Consider the following 23,430-nt stretch of genomic DNA (forward strand, 5'->3'; position numbering starts at 1 on the left):
TCCTATGGGCGGTTTGAATGCGTGCGCGGCAAGAGCATTCGGAGCTGAGAGGCGGAGGGATCCCCAGCGCGAAGGGAGTCCGGCGCTAGAGAAAGGTAAGTGCTGAAGACACACACACACTCTCACGAACAGATGCATACACACCAGCTAACAGACACACACATTTACTGACAGACACACTCAGCGACAGACATACATACACACTCACTTACAAAACATACACTCTCACTGACAAACACACACTCACTAACAGACATCAAACAGACTCACTAATACACACACAAACACACTCAGTAAGAGACACACACTAACACATTCACTGACACTCACTAGCAGACACACTCACAGACACACACTGACACTCACTAGCAGACACACACTGACACTCACTAGCAGACACACACTGACACTCACTAGCAGACACACTCACCGACACTAGCAGACACACTCACCGACACTAGCAGACACACTCACTGACACTAGCAGACACACTCACTGACACTCACTAGCACTCACTAGCAGACACTCACTGACACTCACTAGCACTCACTAGCAGACACACTCACTGACACTAGCAGACACACACACTGACACTCACTAGCAGACACACTCACTGACACTCACTAGCATTCACTAGCAGACACACTCACTGACACTAGCAGACACACTCACTAGCAGACACTAACACTCACAGACACACACTGACACTCACTAGCAGACACTAACACTCACACTAACACTTTTCTTTTCTGTCATGTTGTTTCTTTGCTATTTAATGCAAAATAAATCCATGTTCAGTATATACATAAATCCAACTCACAGTACCTAAATAAATTACATTTTATATACATTAAAAAAAAAAACACTCACACTAACACGTTTTTTTTTTTTAATTTAATCCCCCAGCCTCCTTACCTTGTTGGAGTGCTGAAGGGATTCCCTGGGGTCCAGTGGTGCTGCTGGGCTCCTGGGCGGGCGGGTAGGCAGGCTGGCAGGCGGGCACACGCGCGAGGGAGCACTCTCCCATGTGTGCTTCCTCTTCAGCTCCCTCGCGCACCGCGTAGGGATGCCGGCGCCGGAAGATGACGTCATCTTCCGGCTCCGGTATCAGTATGCGGCGCGCGAGGGAGCTGAAGAGGAAGCACACATGGGAGAGTGCTCCCTCGCGCGCCCGCAGAACCGGGCGCTCGGCCACGCTACAACAGGTCGTCGGTTGGAGGGGAGCGCAGTGCGCTTCCCTCCTTCCGCTCAGCCTGATTTTGCGCCCCCAGGGCCGGTGCGCCCTAAGGCGGCCGCTTGGGCCGCCTTACGGTAGCGCCGGCCCTGAGTAAGATATGAACTAAAGGAATCCATTAGTATAACATTTAATTAGTAAGAAGAAGCAGAATTTGTTTTAATGCGGTGCAAAAGGGTCAATACCTGCCTAGGAGAAGGAGACACAGGCAGAAGGTTCAATACCTGTCTGGGCAGTGGTGTATCCTGGTTTTGTGCTGCCCTAGGCAGGACAAAATTCAGACGCCCCCTTCCCCCCGCGCCATCCCCACCCAACCCTTCTCCCCGCCCTGCCTTCTAAATACACACATACACACATTCACTGACAGATACGCATACACTAGCTAACAGAAACACACACACACTAACAGACACACACACTCACAGGCAAACACACTCACACTAACAGACAAACACACACACACACACACACACTAACAGACACACACTCAATAACTGAAAAATTCCCAATAGGGAAGACTAAGCATGTCCGAGAGGTAAATATGCAGAAAATGCAGCATTTTTTTTTTTTATCAACATGCCCCAAATTTGGACATAATTAGTTGCTCAGCCACTCTTCAGCATCTACAGTCATCATGAAAATGTAAGGAAATACACTGCAAAGCTAATCATGACAGACAAAACATTTATTTCAATCACACATTAATCATGACAGACAAAACATGTTTATATCTATAAAACACACCTGAAAGGCACACGAGACAGTCAAAAAAAACAGTAAGGGAGACAAAGTGGGAATAAAAATGAGCAAAATAGTTTAGGAAAAAAGGAGGGTCAGGTAAGCCATTGGATAAGGTCACATTGGAGCAGGGAGAAAGAGTATGTGATTTTGGGGTTGGTGAATAGAGAAAGTGAGTGTGATTGTGGGGTGTAACTGTACGCTTGGGGATGGTGGGGGGGGTTATATGCATTTTGTAAAACAATTGACTTTATGGACATGAATCCCACATACATTAATTACAGTCACCTGGTTAAAAACAGGCATTTGTATTATCGAGGGCATGACAGGCTACCAGTGCAGTCAGCATATATTCCTATATATAACATTACCAAAGCCCTCCTTTCATCCTCTGCCTACGCTGAATTAAAAGGTAATGTATTTTACAGTAATTCTGCATGATGATAGCTCTAGCTGTAAAAAATAGATCCAGACTGACAGTGGAATGTAGTTAAAGATGAGTAGATTTTCTATTTATACTTCGTACAAATGTTTGATGGATGCTGCTACAACATTTATTTAATTTCACACAGAGTAGTTACTGCTGGTTAACACAGAGTGAGAGGCAGAGATGCTTTCTCATAACCTAATGATCCTCGTGAAGACAGACCAAAAATAAACATCAGAGGAGTACCATTATATCAAATGTATCTGCTATATTTAATATTATTAGCACCATCCATATTGTCTCAGCTGAAGTCTTCGGTTGTCGCATTCATGAATCTTCTATTACCATTGTTGAAATGTAATCCTTGTAAAGAACTATACTCTTATCTGGGTCCACGGCAGCGGAGATCATCTCTTCCATTTCCTCTTGAGTGAAAGGTTCACCTGGGGGAGATAAATAGGTTTATTTCCAGGACTATGCAGTGTAGGGGTAGGCAACCTTTTAGTAGTACTGTGCAGAAACAAGAACTGGAAGTCCATGGTGTGCCAGTCCTATTGTTTTTATTGTTTTTGTGCCAGTCCTATTGTTTGCAGTTGCCTTGTAGCTTTTGTATTTGTGACCATGTAGGCTGTTACATTGTATATTTTCAGGAGTAGTTTGTGGTATTGTGTATGATACCTATGGATGTGGGCTTCACATGGGGGCTGCTCATGGAATTGTGTTTGTGGATGATAAGTCACATAGTGTGTTTGGTGGTATGTATGCTTGGGGTATTGCATGTCAGAGGCGGCTTGTTGGGTTGTGTGCGTGTATATGGATTGACAGTGGTTTGTGTTTATGGGGACTGTGTGTGTGTGTTTGTGTGTGCACGGTTTGTATTATTTGAATGATGAGAGGCTTATTCTACAGTTCTGTGTATGTCTACCAGTGTTTGGTGCTTTCCTATGGCTTTCCAATGGCTTTCCAATGGGTCTTTCCAATGGGTCCAGTAGGGACCAGGCTGGCCAAGTACAGGTCGAGGGCAGGAGGTGCAATAGCTGCTGTGGGCTGCTCTACATCAGTGTGGATTCACATTCACAAGTGCTGGGAGATAGTGATCTGAGAGTGCGTAAATTGAGGATTGTCCCTCACCACCTTTTTGCACCACTGGAACTCCTGATAGGCTTGTTTTGCTATAGCAGCTTTGAGTGCCATGCAAAGGCACCTCAAGTGCCATAGGTTGCTGAACCCTGATCTAGTGAATTCTGAGTATACATATTTGAGCCAAACTCTCAATAATAATGTTAATAATGTCAATGACATTTAAAAAAAAAAAGAATCACTATTTGTCAGCACTAGACAAAATAATGATAAAGAAATCCCTCTTAACATTTCCTAAATTTTAGTCTAGTATCACTCTAGTATCAAAAGCATCACCAAAGCAACTTAGAAATTAGGTTAGCCCAACAAATTATATTTAAAAAAACAGCAAAAAACTATTTTGCTAAATATTTATGAAATAAAAATTACTATTAAAATAGGTTTCTTCCGGTAATGTGATTATTTACCAAACAAAGACAGAGCTAAGGAACATTTGTTATAACTAAAATAAAAAAGGGCATACATATAAGAATAGATTGTAAACAAGTTAAATACACCAACAAACAGATGAAAATAAAAAGGTCAGTCACTATTCTAGCCCAGGAATTGATCTTCCCAGGGAGTTCCGGCACGGGAAATTGCTAATTACTCGAAAGTACATTTTGCATGTCATCGAATTTACAATTGCTGCAATCCTCTCAAGTTTCCAAAACCAGCGGTGCATGGTGGAGGGTAACAGTAACTTAGAGATCCCAGTTTGATGGTACCTTCTCTTTCACATTTTAACAAATTCAAAAAACAAATATATATATCCTATCTCTTGTTGTATACCTGTTACAGAAAAAAAAATTCATATGGGGAATTGTTAACATTTGTCCATTCTCTTGATGTGTTTATGTATTTGTTTGCGAATTGATGAAAAAAAATATGGACAAAATTTAAAAAAAAAAAAAAAAAGCTATTCCATACCAGACAATCTCACAAGACTTTTCTGTGATTTATAACAACTAACTTCCCAGTACCCTCAGCCACACCCTTCCCAAAAGGCGTACGGTAACGTACATTGGTCATGTGTTTTGTTTTAGGGAATAACCTCAGCATTCTGAATTATTATGAATTATTATTATTCACCTCTGGATTTTTGATTTTTTTTTTGGATATAACTATTAGCAGAAATATTGTCTCAATACTTCTAACTGTTGATAAGCATATCAAAAGACCAGAGGCCCATGCTTTCAGCAGAGCGCCAGTAGGCCCGGAACTGGTAGGCATAGGGAAAAGTACACGTGAATATCCCAGGGTTCAAATTTTACACCTGGCCAGAGGAATGTTGGTTTACATTCCTCTAGCTAAGGCAACCAAATTAAAAACTTCCCAGTGCTGTAATCAGCCATACTACTTTAATGGGTAACCATTTCCAGTATCCACTACACACATCCATTGATTTACAATATTTTTTCCAATAAAACAACAAATCATGCCCGCTGCACGTGACAATAGCATTCTTATGTTCCTTATATAGCTGCAAGATAGGGTTAAAGGGGAGCTGTTTATAGCGACACAGTATAAAGGGGAACTGTTAGTTATGGTTTAGAAGGGGAGGAGGAGGTCAGTGGCACAGGTTTAATTTTGGACTGCTCCCATTTGGTCTAGTGAAAACTGGCAAAACAAAATAAGAAGTGATATTGTCCTCACAGTCAATAAGACATGGTCAAACTAGGAAGAGAGACATGTGATATTTTGAGCACAGATCTCTTTCTCATACAACTATATCACATTGATTCACTAATTTTGAAGCGAGAACCTGGACACACGAATTACAATTTATCCAAGGGGCAGACTGTATGAAGAAACAAGGTACAGCAATGTTTCGCCTCAGTTATTGAATGATAAGCTATTAATCTCTAAAACTAACAGGGAACAGATTGCTAAGGCGATAGATATGTATTGGTTGGATAATGATAATAATGAAGTGTCTGCTGCTACAAAATGGTGTGCATTTAAAAGTGTCATTAGGGGTCATTTAATTAGCCTAGAAGCCCAAGCTAAGAAAAACAGGCAGGAATCTCTGTCAAGTCTATATATCGAGTTGAGCGAATGTTATAAAAAAAAAATATTGCTGCACCCGTAAGAACTATGTCGAATCAAATTAGGACTATAGAAAATAAAATAAATGAAATTTTGATATCTAAAATAAACAGAAATTTACAGATTATGAAAATAAATTACTATTACAGGGGCAACAAGGCAGATAAGATCCTTACTAATAAAGTTAAAAATGAACAAAAAAACGAATTAATTACAAAAATAAAACAGGGAAATGAAACTATACTAGATCCTAAGAAAATTGGAGCAGTATTTAGAGATTATTATAAATTATATAACTTACTGGCTATACCATCTCAAGAGGATATAAATAATTATTTTTGGAATATTCATCTCCCTAGACTAAATGATCTTCAATTAGATCAACTGAATACAGAGATCTCATTACAAGAAGATATCGATTCTATTGATACTATGAAAAAAAATAAAGCGCCGGGCCCAGATGGATTTACAGATTCCTTTTTTTAAATGTATAAGGACAGGCTGGCCCAGTGTTTGGTAGAATGTTATAATCTAGCGCTTAATACAGGTAAACTACCTAAAGAAATGTTGGTAGCTAATATTATTCCTATTCTAAAAAACAATAAAAATCCAGAAGAAATAACTAACTACCGGCCAATTGCTCTATTAAATAATGACTATAAAATGTATGCCTCAATTATTGCTAAAATAATTAAGAATATAATCTCCTCTCTGATTGCAGAAGACCAGGTAGGTTTCATACCAGGAAGGATGTCCTCCAATCATATTATGAAGATACTAAATATATTTACAAAGATTCATGAGAATAAAACCCCTTTTCTAACGATGGCCTTAGACGGAGAAAAGGCATTTGATGGGATTGGTTGGAATTTTATGCAGTCAACTTTAAAAGCTTTTGGGTTTTCAGGTCAGATCCTTTCGGCAATTATGGCTTGCTACTCCTCACCATCAAGTAGGATTGTGGGGGGGGGTTAAGTCTGAGTGGTTTACGGTATCGAATGGCACTCATCAGGGTTGCCCTCTCTCCCCACTACTTTACATTTTAACAGCTGAACCCTTAGCATATGAAATACTATGCAAGAAATTGAAAGATATAGTTATCTGTCAAATTACAAACTTAATGTCCAAAAAACAACGGTACTACCCTTCTATATGAAAGAGGAAGATCTTCAATATTTAAATGAACATTTCGCCTTTAAATGGGGAAAAAAAAGGGGTTTGTGTATCTTGGGATCAATATAGTGAAAGATCCGGAGAATATAATGAATGCTAATGTAATCCCTCTGATTAGATAGTGTACTCACTCTCTAAAACAGTGGAATTCTATGCAGTTATCATGATGGGGCAGGGTCAATTTTTTTAAGGCATATGTTTTCCCTAAGTTTATTTATTTTTTGAGGATGATTCCGCTACAGATGCATCCCCAGCGGCTCAAACTCATAAATAAGATATTTAGGGATTATATTTGGCTCGATAAGAAGCCCAGAATAGGGCAGGATCTCCTATATTTGAAGCATAAAGAAGGAGGGATTGGATTCCCAAATATTTTTTTATATCATCAAGCGTTCAGCTGATGCATACCCTTCCTTTAATTAAACAGGACAGATTTCCACAAAATTGGTTTAAAATAGAAGGGGAAGATATTACAGACCCATATAAAAACGTTGGACTAATGTGGCCTCCAAGAAATAATAGTGGAATCAAAAATATAAGATGCCTAACTGACAACCTGATAACTAGACCTCTCCTAAAGTTTTGGACTTATTTAAAAAAACAATTAGAATTGAGAAATAAAATATTACCCGCTTTGTCTTTTAAAAACCTGGAGATATGGATAGAAAATCTAGATACCTTCGAATGGACTGGGCATGGAATTAAAAAATTAGCAGATATACTAGTAGATAGGAAGATCATCCCCTTTGCCGACATACGAAGAGTTTATGGTATTTCATACTCACAAGCTTTTAATTTTATTAGGATCAAAAGTTTTCTGCAAAGTTCCCTAGGCAGTATAACAAAGTCATTATTAATATCTAAATTAAATGATTTAATAGACTCAGAGAAAGATACTAAAATATTAACCAGATGTGTTGAGATTATGAAAAGTATAAAAGGACCTGTTCACCCCATAGCTAAAATTAAATGGGAAAGAGATTTATTAATAAAAATCGATATAAAGGATTGGAATAGGGCTCTTCAATCAGTCTACTCTACGATACATCAGGGAAGCTCACTTCAAACTTCTCAATAGATGGTATATGACACCTAACAAGATTCAGAAATTTTCGAAGGCAGAGATATCTAGATGCTGGAGATGTGGGAATGAGGGGGCGAATGAACTACATATATGGTGGGATTGTGCACCAATTAGGGAAGCTTGGGTTCAATTTTTGGGGCATATAAATAGATTTTTGGATACAATTTGCTTTTACATTTACATTTTCCGCAATTAACTAAAGATAAGAAAGGCTTGCTGTTTCAGGCTTTGATGGCCTTTAAGATGTCCATTGCAAAAAATTGGAAGAAGACAACAATTGATTCGTGGCAGCAAATTAAGGCAACTATTATAACTCAATGTAAAATGGAAAGGGGAATAGCCTCCAATTTAAGTATTAATATTCGCCAATACGAGATCTGGGATAACTGGCTAAAGGTCCTTGAGAACCCAACTTTGGAAAGTGTATTGTGATATCAACTAGGAATCTCTAGAAGAGTGGGAATCTAATCTAATATGAATTAAGAGTGGCATAATATATAATATGAATGATAAAGATAGGTATGTCAACTTTATTGTATGTTTTTTTGTTTATATGTATTTGTTTATGCAAGTAGTGATGGAAGTGGGGGACTTTTGGCTCTCGACACTTTCACCCCTACCGCTGATTGTATGTCTGACGTTTAATCTTTGGAGAGCCGTAATGTTGTTTTAATATTGCTGCTGAAATATATGATGTGAAACCTAATTGATATACTTCTTTGTGATCAAATGTGGAAACAATATGTTGTTTTTGTATTTATCTTATATGTATAATATACTATAAAAAACAATAAACAAACTATTAAAAAAAAAAATGGTGAGCACTGCGTCAACTAACTAACAATGTAAGGGTGACTGTCAAAATGGGGTGGAAAAGATAGGTGATAAGTGATTTCTTTAAAAAATTTAAAAATATTAAAATAAAAAAATACTTAATGGAGTATTATAACATTCATATCTTATATAAAGACTTAATAAAAACATTTATATCCATGTTCTTTAAAAGCCGAATTTAAAGCCAGCTTCCTTTTCCTTCACCCCAGTAAAAACTATTGCAGTGTTCACGAAGCTAAAGAATGCAGAAGAGGTACTCAGGTGCTCACGTGTGCTTGGGTACCTAATAGAAAAATGCTGTACATGCACACACATGCTCAGCACTTTCTTGTGTGCACCATGTGTACAGCACAGTAAGGGTTAACTTATTTACATACTATTTGCCAATCAGAGCATCTAAATGAAAATAAAATATACTATAAAATACTTTAAAATAATTTTAGCACAGCCTACAGTTAACTTTTAGTTTGTGCTAAAATGGAGGAAGTGACAGTTCCTTTTTAAGAGATGAGATGCTTAAAAATAGTATAGCATCTTCCCAATGGTGGCATAAACAACTATAATATATGCAAAAGTCAAAACAAGAAGTTTGTATTACCTTCTTCAGACATATACTTGACAAGCTCATCTCTAGTTAAGTATCCTTTTTTGCTTTCATCTAAAACCTGAAAACGGAAGAAATAGCAATTTGGTCATAGTGTCAAAGTACATTGGTATATTTAACCACTCAATTGAAAACAAACCTCAAATGCTCGAAGAAGAACATCCTCAGTAACTGGTCGATATCTGTAATAAAACAGAAATAAAAGCAACCTGTAAATCAGAGGTGACTGGATGAAAGTACAAATGGTGCTTAATGAAAATAGTAAGGTACACTATTTTTTACAAAAAATATGTTTTATATTAAAGGACAACTGTTTCCTGGCACAACATTTTCTGATCTACCTCAATAAAACTGCATTCGGGTCTCAAGTGGCCCGAAACCGGGACCGGGGCCTCCACAGAGGATCGGGACCCCGTGACTGCAACCCTACTCAAGAGCATGTTCGCTGAGCAGCGTTCCAACATCTCAGCAGATTTGGCCCGGATCAAAGAAGCCGTGGAAAGCGCACCAAAAAGGGCACCAAAAAGAACCAAAAAGGGTTCAGCTGGAAGGCTATTCCATTCCACTACCCTCTCAGTAAAGTAATACTTCCTGAAATTGTTTTTAAACTATTGCCCCTCTAATTTAAGACTATGTCCTCTTGTTGTGGTAGTTCTCCTTCTTTTAAATATAGTCTCCTCCTTTACTGTGTTGATTCCCTTTATGTATTTAAATGTTTCTATCATATCCTCCCTGTCTCATCTTTCCTCCAAGCTATACATGTTAAGATCCTTTAACCTTTCCTGGTAAGTTTTATCCTGCAATCCATGAACCAGTTTAGTAGCCCTTCTCAAACTAGCCCAATTAATGGACACTAGGGTTGTGCATCTGGGAAGAGAGGAGAAGTGATGTTGAAGTATCAATATCCTTCTGAAGATACGGTCTCCAGTACTGCGTACATACTCCAAGTGAGGTCTCACCAGTGTTCTGTACAATGGCATGAGCACTTCCCTCTTTCTACTGCCAATACCTCTCCCTATACAACCAAGCATTCTGCTAGTATTTCCTGCTGCTCTATTACATTGTCTGCCTACCTTTAAGTCATAAGAAATAATCACCCCTAAATCCCTTTCCTCAGATGTTGAGGTTAGTAGGGTATCAAATATCCTATACTCTGCCCTTGAGTTTTTATGTCCAAGGTGCATTATCTTGCACTTATCCACATTAAATGTCAGTTACCACAACTCCATTTTTCTAGTTTACCTAAATCATTTGCCATTTGGCTTATCCCTCCTGGAACATCAACCCTGTTGCAAATTTTAGCATCATCAGAAAAAAGACATACCTTACCATCAAGACCTTCTGCAATATCACTAATAAAAATATTAAAGAGAATGGGTCCAAGTACAGATCCCACTGGTAACTAAACCTTGCTTTGAATATAGAGGCCTCCACCACATACATATGGGGCACGCCAAGAGCCCTTCTATTTACATCCCAGGGGATCTACCGCAAGGCTGGAACATACCAGGAGCTGGAGAGGCATCTGCAAGATATGGGCTTCCGTGCGGCTCCCAGCGCAATCGGTACCAATGTGACCTGACTTTAAACCACGGTCCTCAGCAAACGTGCCACCTCATAAGGCTATCACCTGAACAACAGGCCTGACGTTTTGAGAGGTCAAATGATTTCTGGAGATATACGCCTCCTGACACACCGAGACTCACCTGAACATCACAATTCTTTCAGCATTAACTGATTGTTTTCCCAATGTTTTATAAGTTCCTTTATTGTGTTTCTCTTCACCTCCACTGTAGCTTAATTTACTGGATACACGTCTATACCTTAAACATATGCATGACAGCGCTACACTACACATAGTGCTCACACATAGACGCCTATCAGGTTTACCGCAAATAAGCCTGGGGGCCCTGCAGCACAATAAGTCACCTGCTCTATGAAACTAACCAACACTACAAACAGGCATTCCCAGATGCTGCGGACACCCTCAGAAAAGCAGAATATACCCCTGCCCATCCCCCTCCTTACTCAATTTAGTACCATCTAGCCACTAAGAATACATTCTGTTTGTTTAAAAAAAAAAAAAAAACAACAACAACAAAAAACTGCATTCTGATGCCTTCAGACTTGTTGTTGTGGCTAGGCAATGTATTTTCTGTTGTGTTTTGTACGGGACAACTGAGAAACTATATTACAGATAGGTATATTTTACTCTTTTTTTCCCCGTTTGTTTTTATAATTTGTTTGAGTTTGGTTTGGGTTTTTTGCGCCTTGTGAACCGCTGAAACTCTTGCTTACTTTGTTTTTCATACTTTGATATCTGGAGATGCAGCCTAAACTACTTTAAAAGACCTATCCCCAAGAGGCCTCCATGAGTGAATGAATATTGGGATGTCAGAGATTACTTATCCTGAACTACCTGTCCTGAGAATACACATGGATCCTCATCTAAACAGTGATTTGCTAAGGTTCATTGTATCACTGTACCTAGATTAGTCCCCACCCAAGCACCAGAGCAGATCTGGGGATTCTCACAGAAAAGCATTGGTTTCAATGCTTTTCGATCAGAAATATTGTAAGTGTCCCAATGTTTCTCTTTGAGAAGTATTGGATTGGCTGGGAGATCATCTCAAAGGGAAGGAAGAGAGCTGTGGTGAGGGATCCTCCTGCAAATGTATTAGAGATCTTGAGTTTGGGGGGCACTAGTAATCTAAAGTGGCAACAAAACAGTTAAGTGCTAAAAATAAACTGATTTATTTATAATGCCGGAGTCTTTCTTTAAACATGATTTGTAAACTATCAGCAAACTATAATCTCATACCTTCTTTCTAGTAATACTTTTGTCATCATTGGTAGGAACTTTTCAAATCGGATATAGCCAGTAGGTTCTTCTTCCTCTACCTGAAATTTAACAGTATAACAGTAATACAGCAGAATAAATATATTGCATATATACAGTACAACAATATATAAGTAAGCCTGACTTAACTTCACATTTAATATAACCTAGTGAAAAATCAATCTACAAGTGTATCATAAGAAGAGAAGTTGGAAGATTGTTTGTAGGGTGAGGATCCAGGACGGAAAAAGGGGATAACCCTGATAAGTGTATAATATTTTTATATAAGTTTATAGGGCCCTGAAACATTAAAGTGTGTATATAAATATTTAAATAAACAGGTCTGGAAATATTTGTTATTTCGGCTGTTTACCAAAATAAATTCAAGTTAGAGTTAAATAATAAATATAGGCTTAAAATGCGGTGCACATCCAAATTGGCGTAAAAGTTTAGGAATTACAGCTCTTTAATATGTAACTCCCTCTTTTTCAACGGAACAAAAGTAACTGGACAATTGACTCAAAAGCTGTTTCATGGACAGGCATGGGCTATTCCCTCTGAATTTCTTCATCAAGTAAGCAGGGAAATGGTCTGGAATTGAAGCTTTTGTTGTGAACCCACAACTTGTGGTCAAATGACCACAAAAATCCATCAGAGATAGCAGGAACATTAGAAGTGGCCAAATCAACAGTTTGGTACATTCTGAAAATAAAAATAAAAAATAAGAACGCACTGCTGAGCTCTGCAACACAAAAAGACCTGAATGTTCACGGAAAACAACAGGGGTGGATGATCGTAGGTGTCATCCCCCAACTTACAGTAAATAGCGAATCCCACAAACAGAAATTTTAAACAGTCTCATTACTGAGCCTTAGAGTGGCCGGACTTAACATAACTTAAAGGGACACTATAGTCACCAGAACAACTACAGCTTATTGAATTTGTTCTGGTGAGTAGAATCATTACCTTCAGGCTTTTTGCTGTTAACACTGTCTTTTCAGAGAAAATGCAGTGTTTACATTACAGCCTAGTGATAACGTCACTGGCCACTCCTCAGATGGCTGTTAGAGATCCTTCCTGGGTCATGGCTGACTAAAATGCATCCAAACATTCAGTATCTCCTCCCTCTGCATGCAGACACTGAACTTTCCTCATAGAGATTCATTGATTCAATTCATCTCTATGAGGAGATGCTAATTGGCCAGGGCTGTGTTTGAATCATGCTGCCTCTGCCCCTGATCTGCCTCTTTGTCAGTCTCAGCCAATCCTATAGGGAAGCATTGTGATTGCTTCTGATTATGTCAGCAGATTGTTTGTTTTTCTGAGTCCAACAGCATGCAGAGTTACAGCTTCTGGCTTGAATACAGTAAGATTTTTACTATATTTATGGAGGCATGAGGGGCCTAGGGGGCTAGAACTGTAGTGTTAACACTGTAGGGTCAGGAATACATGTTTGTGTTCCTGACCCTATAGTGATCCTTTAACTTAAGATAAAGACAAAGTCAGTAATAACCAAGGTCAGGATAATAGTCATACGGATAAATGAAACAATAAGTCGGATCAGGATTCCAGAGATACTCAAAGTCAGAAACAAGCCAGTTAGTATACCAGGAATACACAAAGTCAAATACAAGCCAAGGCCAATATCAAAATATAAAGAGTCTTACTATAAGCGCTAAACTTTTATCAAGGCAGAAACCACAATAGGGCACTGAATAAAGGCCCATAATGACATGGTCATTTTAAAGGCGGATGTGACGTCACGTTATTCAAATATAAAAGGATGCACCAATACATCGGGCAGCATCTGAAGGAGAAAGCAGGGGCTGTGTTCTACTTGACCAACACAAACCAGGGAGAGAAGTGGTTCGCACCAAATGGTAAGTATAGAGATATGCTCTTTCAAATCAAGCGACTGTGTGGAGCGCTCAGTCTGCCGACTTAAGGAGGGGAGCAGTGCAGGTGCGTGAAGCGTTCGGCTCACGCATTCCAACAATGGGAGAAGCATGGGGCGCGAATACCATGTACGTTTTTTACAGTAAGGTCCTTTCCATGGTAAAGAAAAACCCCTTCACAACATCCAGCAAAGTGAAGAACACTCTCCAGGAGGTAGGCATATCATTATCCAAGTCTACAATAAAGAGAAGACTTCATGAGAGCAAATACAGAGGGTCCACCACATGGTGAAAACCATTCATAAGGCTCAAGAATAGAAAGACTAGATTAGACTTTGCAAAAAAACATCTAATGCCAGCCTAGTTCCGGAACAGCATTCTCTGTACATATGAAACAAAGATCAACCTGTACCAAAATAATGGGAAGAAAGTATGGAGAAGGCTTGGAATGGCTCATGATGTGGTGCACATGATATCGTCTGTATAGCATGATGGAGGCAGTGTGATGGCATAGGTATGCATGGCTTCCAATGGCACTGGGTCACTATTGCTTACTAATGATATGACTCAAGACAGAAGCAGTCGGATGAATTCTGAAGTGTATAGGGATATATTGTCTGCTCAGATTCAGCCAAATTCAGCGAAGTTGGACGGTGCTTCACTTTACAGATGAACATTGACCCAAAACATACTGCTAAAGCAACCCAGGAGTTTTTTTTTTTTTTTTAATTCTTTATTTTTCACGTGCAAAAAATGACAAACAAGCTTGAGACGCCACGATAGCTGAATCAAGCACATTATAAACAATCAGCGTAGGACAGATACATGGCTATGTATAGACAGCACATTTTATATTTAAGTATGAATAACAACGTAGGTATTCACTAGCTTTGGTCGTGAAGTAAAAGTTAGATTAGCGTGAGACTAGCATGTAAACTATTCTTGCAACCGTTTCGCTTCAGATTTGGTGTCTCTGCAGGACCTGACATCCCCTATGCGTGATGTGTGTGGTCAAACTGTGGCTTGCATGTGTGGAGTGCATGCATGGTGCCGTTATCCTGTGGCTAGTGGCACAAAGGGAGATTAAGTATCCCCGTTTACCCTGGGGGGGGGTGGGGGAGAGTGAAAGTCAAGCTCTCTTGGTGGCCCTGCGTATATCGGGTAATTGTGTAGCGGTGGGTATAGCTGCTGCGGCAGGACAGCTGGTGGCACCCTGTCTTCAAGCTTTGAAAATTATATGTGTCTTGTGCTAATATAAAGGTGTCTGAAATAAAATATTAAAACAGTTGTAGCCAAAATACAAGAAACAAAAAAAAAAAAAAAAAAACAGAGAACTTGTGCACTTTAAACTGCCGTGCGTTTAGAGTTCCTCATGTATAGCCCGCGGGGCCAGTCTTTGGGCCTGGGGACCCGTGAAGAACTAGAAGTGGCCTAACTAGCCATCAAAGTCCCTTCAAGTTGCGGCAGCTGTGCTCTTTCGTGCTTCACGCTGTCGGGGGACAAATGGTGGTGTCGTCGCTGGGTCTCCTATCCCGGGCGTAGCGGGTTTGGCGAGTTGTCCCGCCGGTGGTATGGAGTCGTGTCGTAGGCCCAATGTGGGAAGTAGGTCTCTCGCGCCCTGCATATCTTGGATGGTGTACCGGGAATCTCCGCGAGAGAGTTGTAATGCGCGGGAGCCCCTCCACTTGTATGTGATATTTTGCACACGGAGAAGCGCCGTGAAGGGCTGAAGGGAACGTCTCCAGGCCATTGTGGACCGTGAAAGGTCTGAGTAGAATGATAGCGACATATTCTCGAACAGGTATGGAGAACGGTTTCGTGTTGCGTTCAGCACTGTAGCTCTATCCCTGCTGTTCAGCAGACGTACCAGTAGGTCCCTGGGTTGTGTGGCAGGGGCTGTAGTAGGCCTTGGGAGTCGGAACATCCCTTCTGGGGTTATCTGCCTAGCTTGTTTAGAGGTAAGTAGGGTCGTGAGTAGCCGTCTTGTGAAATGAGGCAATTCCACCTCCGGCATCTCTTCTGCGACCCCACGAATCTTAATGTTTTGGCTGCGCCTCTGGTCTTCCAGAACCGCGAGTTGGTGTTCAAACCTACGGTTCTGGTGTTGTAGATCAGCAACCAACTGCTGCAGTTGCTTGGTGTGCGTGCTGGTGTGCAGGGATCCCTGTTCCAGGGCACTGATGCGGCCTGTCAGGCCCTGTAGGTCTGCGCGTATTTTCGCCATATCTGCCTGAATGGCGTGTTGGACTCCGGCCAGCAGGTCCTTCATTACCGCTATGGTGACCGGAGGTGAGTTGGGTCGCGGGGAGGTGGAGAGAAGGGCCTTTGGTGCGGGTAGGAGCTCTACCTCTGTTCCGGTCCTGAAATCATCGGACATGTCTGAGCTGTCGTCCTGGAGGGCGGCCATATTTGGGCCCACCGCAGTCCGGGCCTGTCTCCATAGGTCTCCGATGCTAGGGTTTTGCCGTGGCTTGTCCGGTGTGGGCTTTTTAGTTTTCCGCCCCATCTTATCTGCTGCAGCCAGCACTGGTGTTTTGCGTTTTTTTTGCCGAATCTGGGCACTGTAAGTAGGGTGGAAATGGCAGTTTTGTCCGGAGCTCAGACAGCATGCGGCCATTCAGCTCCGTGGCTGAGCTCCGCCCCCCAGGAGTTTTTTTTTTTAAGGCAAAAAAGTAGAATATTCTGCAATGGCTGAGTCAATCACCTGATCTCAGCCTGATCAAGCGTGCATTTCACTTACTGAAGACAAAACTTAAAGATGAAAAACCCACAAACAAACAACAAATGAACACAGCTGCAGTAAAGGCTTGGCAAAGCATCACAAAGGAGGAAACCCGGCATTTGGTGATGTGGTAAATTTTATTTATGATTGTGTTAATTTGTCTAATTATATTTGAATGCCCGAAATAAGGGAACTGTGTATGAAAATGGTTGCAATTCCTTTTGTTTAACCTCTGGAATTAAATCTGAAATTCTGCACTTCAATTGCATCTTGGTTGCTTCATTTCAAATTCCATTGTGGTGGCGTACAAAGCCAAAATTATGAAATATATGTCAGTGTCCAAATATTTCTGGACCTAAAAAAAAATACATATGGAAAATATACTTTGAAGTTGGTGTTTAGTGAGTGTTCTGAATTCTGTATGTTGTATTTATTTGTTCCAGCATCACCCTTACAATGTATGCATGTTTCATATATATTATATATTATATATGTGGGAGCCCAAACCAACTCCTTCAGTTTTTGCAACCCCCCTTGTCACAGGTGCTTCCTTCCCGCACCCTATTTAACCTTGCACTGCAGGTAGACCCAGGAGGATGGATTTACCATGTAATTGGCATTGTGGCAGGCTTATGCAATGTATTATCATAACTAAATCTTGATTGTTTTTGCCTAAATCAGGTGTTTTTAAAAACATTTACATGTTCACACACACACACACACCATGTCAAACATCTGGAGTACCAAAGGCTGCATACCCCTGGCATAGGGACAGGAGTAAAACAAGATTAGGCTGGGAGTCACAAATCATTACTGTCACATCAGATTCTGGAAAATTGGGAAATCTGTAATTGTATTTGTTAAACGAACACTCCCAATCCATAACCATTTTTCACTTTTTAAGGCCTTACCCTGCGATGTTAAACTGTTTTACAGAAAAAACTAGTTACGGCGCACTCAGACTTGTAATAATTTATAACTAAAAAGGCTACTATAAAACGCCTATCTAAGAGAATAAATATGGGATTTAGTTCCACCATATGGCCATATGATGTTAAGCCCACCACTGCTTCAAAGTACCCCAATGTCAGTGGGTCCTACGCTAATTACAAAATGTGGGAGACAAATTAAATAGTACTAGTGATAAACACAAGCTTTAGAGGTGGCCACAGGTGTGTGTGTATAAATAGGAGGAGTTTTATAGTCATGTCACTTTTATTATTTTCTTCATGCAGCACAGATACTATCTGCAATTCTGAGTATACTCATTCAAGCACCAACACTTTTATTGTTTAGTTGTTACACTGTTTTTAATTACTTTTATCACTCTTTATTGTAATTTGTATCATGTATTAATATTGGTCACTACGGCAGCACCATTCACGTAGAATGCATTTTTCTGGAGTTTCTCCAATCCTTTTTTCTTTGCAAAGCACCTGGATGAACAAAACTGCAAATATGAGCCCCATAGTTATTAGGGGAGGTAAAGTTTTGAATTAAATTGTAGTTCTATCATAACATTGTTAAAGAGTATCAACAGATTTTGCCACCAGAATGTCCTTGGACAGATCCAAATACATGTTGCAAATTTAGATTGGGTGCATTAGGACTTTAGTGTATACGCTCCTGTAAACTTACATTTGCTCCAAAAGACAATAATGGCATATGAAAATCTATGGTACATGTGACATTTAGTTTGTTCTATGCTCACACCACTAGATGGAGCTACAGCACCACTAAAGATTCTATGACTGGTAAACTAATGTATTTTTTTCTGTCAGCTAATCCTGGCAAGCTGAGTGAATATTTTAAAGCATGCAAAATTATAAGGTTTATTGAATTCAAGCCAAATTTGAAAAATGTAGGCCAAAATAGTTGTGGTCTGATAATTAATACAGATCAGTTAAATTATGTAAATTTAGTTTTCAGCTTACCAAAATTAATTAATAGCAATTCCATAATGTTGGTGCATTCATAAGAACGCAGTGACATTATACTGATGTTCACAATAACATTTAAAATGTCACTACAAAACGTGATGAAAGTAATGTTAAAATTGGGTGGGATGAGACTTCAGTTTTCGCCACCATCTTAACTGACCGCACCTCGAGATCTCCGAGCCACAATATTCATATATAGCCATCTGGCCCCCAAACTGCCACCGCCAGATCCAAAAAAAACCTCACTGAGGAGTCGACAAGCCAACCCTCACGCTCATACCTTTTTTGAAAGGCATTCTGTAACACATGCCTAGGGCCCCAAATCGTAAGTCCAGGCCTACATGCAAGGCATTGACTGGGCATGCAACTCCTAACATATCAGGCCTTCACCACTGATGCAAAAAATGCCACTGCAGGCACCTGCTTCTACACTCACCACCTGAGCAACCTCTGTAACTGTCCCTGACATGGTAGTGCAAACACCGCCAGCCAAACCCTGTACATACTTTTGTTCAATTAGTTATTTTATCACTCTCCACCTTGAGCACATTATTAGTCTGGCTGTATCCAGTCTTCCACCACCAAGAAACGCATCCCTTGAAAGCCACACTGGGAGTAACTTTCCAATCCAACGCCCATTCCCATCACTACCAACAACCCTCAGAATATGAGCCACAAGTGAATAACAGTGGGAGAATTTTTAACAGCCATTAGCCCAAAGATTTTGGCGCATCCTGATATTTTCCTAACAAAATCCTATACCCTAGTGCTGACAGCTAAACTTCAAAAGCTATGAAGGATAACATTTTATTTTGGATGTATGGTAACCCCTCGCAGAATTTTTACAGGACTTTACAGAACTGATTTTTAAAACACCTAACTCTCCGCAAACCTCCATTCCAAGCCAAATATCACCACCGATCACCTAGTCAAGTGAATTTAGTCAAACTCTGAATGAGAAAACATTACTTAACCACTTGAACAGTACAGAATTTCCTTGCAGAATTTTTATGGGTATCCATACCAACAGTGATTATTCCCCTCCTAACTATTCAAAAATACCGGATGTCACAACTGTCACCAATGCTGGCAAAAGTGGTGATGTTACACCTGTTTACAATTTTGAACCACATTGCCTACTGTTCCCTTGCTGAGCTCCTGACCACACTGAGACTGAATCCTACCAGTTTCAACAATCCACAATAACAACTCTACAAGACAAATTAGATAATCTGAAAAATCAAATTATGAGAACTTTTACAGTTCATTCAAACCTGGATGCAAGAGTCGCCTGACCTATCTGGCTCCTCAGACCCCATACAACACATTGAAAGAGCTCACAGGGTGGGCACAGAACAAAACAAGGATCTCACCAAACCAAGTCCTGTCATAGTAACATTTCTCAACTACAACATCACAAAGATCTTAACAGCATTAAAAAAGGCCCTAAACAACCTGTATACCAAAATCAATTATTCTTAAGCACAGAAAAGAAAAGCATTGGCCCCCATCTGCATTCAAATTTACAAAAAAGGCATCTGATTAGCCCTAACATACCAAGCCACTTTACACCTGCAAAATGTGAGAAGGTTCCTCTATACCACCTCAGTCACTGAAGCTGACCTCTTCCTCAACCATGTCCCATTTCCCCACCACAGGCTTCACCACACCAGGAAGAATGAAGTCGAGGCTTATCATGGAACTGTTCTTTCATACCTGTACAAAGTTCTTGCAGCAAGGCTACCGTTTTTTGCTGGCTACGTGATCTCTCTCACTCAATCTTCCCCAGGACTACCAGCTCGCTCGGAGTCTGTTCCTAAAATATCAAAAACCTCCTGGAGGCAAGCCGAAATAGGGAATTGGATAAAATTAACTCCCTGAATGCATACATAATATCTTCAGAATCTTACTTTCATGGAATGTGCGGGATGCCAACCCTCTAATGAATCGAAAGAAAATTCTCACCGACTTGGCGGCTCACCAACCACACATCACCTTGCTGAAAGAAATTCACTGAGCAAAGAACTACCGCATTTCTTAAGGCCCGATGGATACGCACCTGGATCTCCAAATCCTTCCTTCCAAACTCACCTCATATTTAGTTGGTGAAAGTTTAAAGACAACAACTTTATTCTGATGACCCACAGTTACTTAGCAACCTCAAAGGCAGTTCTTCAGGGACAAATAATCTCATATGTAACCTCCACAAAAAAAATGGCACTGAGATTTCTTATTTATTACCACTTGAAAACACACTCAATGCATTTCAATTAGAATACACTTAAACAACAGCAAAACAGACAGTAGAAGACTTTGTTGCTTAATAACTGTAAACACGTTACCAGAGGCAACACTTCATTTGCTGCGATGGAAGGCCCGCAAGATTGTTGGTGAGCATGGCCAATCCAATCACTAGATTTAAATCAATTACCTCTATTATATTATCACAAGGGATAAAAATGGCATTCCACACCCAGATTAATGCCCTGTTCCACTTCAAGGTCCTATACACTTCAACATCCGATAATCATCTGAAAGGTAAGGTTTTTAAAAAAATGTTTCTCATATACTACTACATCATATAGACAAAGAATATCATTAACTCCTGAATAACCCTATGACTGATCAGGAAGCACAAAACGCCTTCTTTCGTAATGGAAAAGCCCCTGGTCTTGACGGCCTCACAGCAGAACATTTTAAAATCTTGAAGCTTTGTATTGGCACTGTTTAAACTCCACTATTCAATCATATATACCTAGACGGCCACTCAGTGGACTCCCTTAATCTAGCTCAGACGGTCCTAATACCCAAACCGGACAGTAATCACACTCACAAGAACTCCTACAGGCCTATTTTATGTCTGAATCTTGATATGAAAATTCTATCAGGTATATTGGCCTTCTGTCTCCAGAGCTTCCTTCCTCACATATTGACTCAACACCTGGTAGCGTTCCTCGTGCAACACTTGGTGGTGGGAGTGGACGGGCTCTGGTAGAGGTATCTTGATCTTTGAGTGGGGAATCCACTTTCGATTGTCCCTCTCTGATTAGCATTTGACACTGTGGCTTGGTCGAACTTAATGAAAGTTCTCAGGCTTTGCTACTTTGGAATCACCTTTGTGGCATTCATAAAAAAAAACTAAAGAACAGGCCACAGATTTGTATAACAACAAATAACCTGAATTCCCCATAGTTTACATTAGGAAGGGGGGTTAGGCACTATCCTCTCTCCTGTTTAATATAGCATTGGATTTACTCCTTAGAGTTATAGAAGACATTCCTGGATATCAAGGTATCCCATTGGGTGACTGTGTTGAGGGTCTCAGCTTACATTGATGACTTGCTCTTGTTCACAGGCAATCTACACCACTCCCTACCCTTATACTCCTCTTATTAACTGCCTATCAAAATACAACGGATTTTGCACTAAATTGGTCTAAATCAAAAGCCATTTACCTAGGCAGAGGTTCTCCATCCTCTCTTCAATCCTCCATTCCATTAACCTGAACCCCACCTACACTAAAATACCTCATTGTTAACATCCATAAATATCTCTCCACATTATACCAAACTAACATACCAGCTATATTACAATCATTATATAACAAGCTGAGTAGATGGCAATCTCTTCCACTCTCACTTATGGGCAAGATGGGCTTCCCAAAACTCCTATACTTTTTTCCAAGAGCTATCCCTCTTGATATCCAGGAAGGATTGGGGAAGCCTTCAACAACAAAGTTAGACAGTTCATATGGATAATCCACCCAGCTAGAATAAGGTTATCCAAAGTCAAATACTCAGGAGGCTTGAACTTGAGACATGTGGCATATATATAGTTCCTAGAGTTTATTGTTTTGTTCTTGATGGGATGGAAAGCTCCTCTCCTAATGATAGTGGGTGGATCTTTTGTGTAGCCAATCCTCCCAAAACTATTGCACCATTGCATCCCCCTCCACACACACACACACACACACAATTGTGTGCCAAAGGACTCCATCCCAAATAGGCACATTTGGGAGATATGGAAAAGATGCAAGTAATTGGTACTGCATATTTAGGCATTCTGGAATAATGTATACATATAAAGTATGACCATTAAAATAGCAAATATTAACATTGCTGTCACTTAATCACTTAAGGACAGAGGCAACTGTCCAAGTTCTGAACCAAAACAAAACCTAGAATTTGCGCTACAAGTTTGTTCAACAGTAAGTTAAGGGTTTTTCTAGTGCTCCCATACATATTACATATCGCCTTCTAAAGGACAGAAATAAGCTTCTTTCAATATCATATATATATATATATATACCTAACGCAACATTATCTATAAAATGGAAAAATGGGAGGGGGGACATTTTTTTTCACATTTTTGCTACTAATGTTTACACATCCAGTGGAACTAAATAAAAAGATATTAAAATAGATACACGTTATCAGTCCTGATTCTTTAATGCTTTATAGGTCTAGGATCTAAATTATTTGTGGATAGTTAAAGCTAACCCCATATCAATCCTACCCCTGACACAATGTTTACACTAACTTTAGCCGTGTACCTGCCCTAACATTCACCAATTTCACTATCACTTACCCTTAAACAGCATTAACCCTAACCCAGTATTAACCCTAACTTACTGTCATGCCTGACCTGACCCTAACATACAAACCTAGGTTAAAGATAAAGTATGGATGTGTATATGTCCTTAAAGGACCACTATAGGCACCCAGACCACTTCAGCTTAAAAGGAACACTATAGTCACCTAAATTACTTTAGC

At 39.9% G+C, this 23,430-nt stretch overlaps 1 protein-coding gene across 1 annotated transcript in view; it reads right to left on the minus strand.

Annotated features, from left to right (window-relative positions):
- Positions 1-2,428: 2,428 nt before the first annotated feature.
- The window catches only part of EFCAB2 (EF-hand calcium binding domain 2), a 47,729-nt gene continuing 26,727 nt past the window's right edge, over positions 2,429-23,430 (minus strand). The window contains exons 4-7 of the mRNA XM_063443208.1: positions 12,084-12,163; positions 9,402-9,444; positions 9,257-9,323; positions 2,429-2,842 (exon numbers count right to left, since the gene is read on the minus strand). Coding sequence (XP_063299278.1) covers positions 2,727-2,842; positions 9,257-9,323; positions 9,402-9,444; positions 12,084-12,163 — 306 coding nt within the window. The 3' untranslated portion in view covers positions 2,429-2,726. The remainder of the gene's footprint in view (positions 2,843-9,256; positions 9,324-9,401; positions 9,445-12,083; positions 12,164-23,430) is intronic.

The sequence above is a fragment of the Pelobates fuscus genome, chromosome 2 (genome assembly GCF_036172605.1).
Source record: "Pelobates fuscus isolate aPelFus1 chromosome 2, aPelFus1.pri, whole genome shotgun sequence".
Classification (NCBI taxonomy): domain Eukaryota; kingdom Metazoa; phylum Chordata; class Amphibia; order Anura; family Pelobatidae; genus Pelobates; species Pelobates fuscus.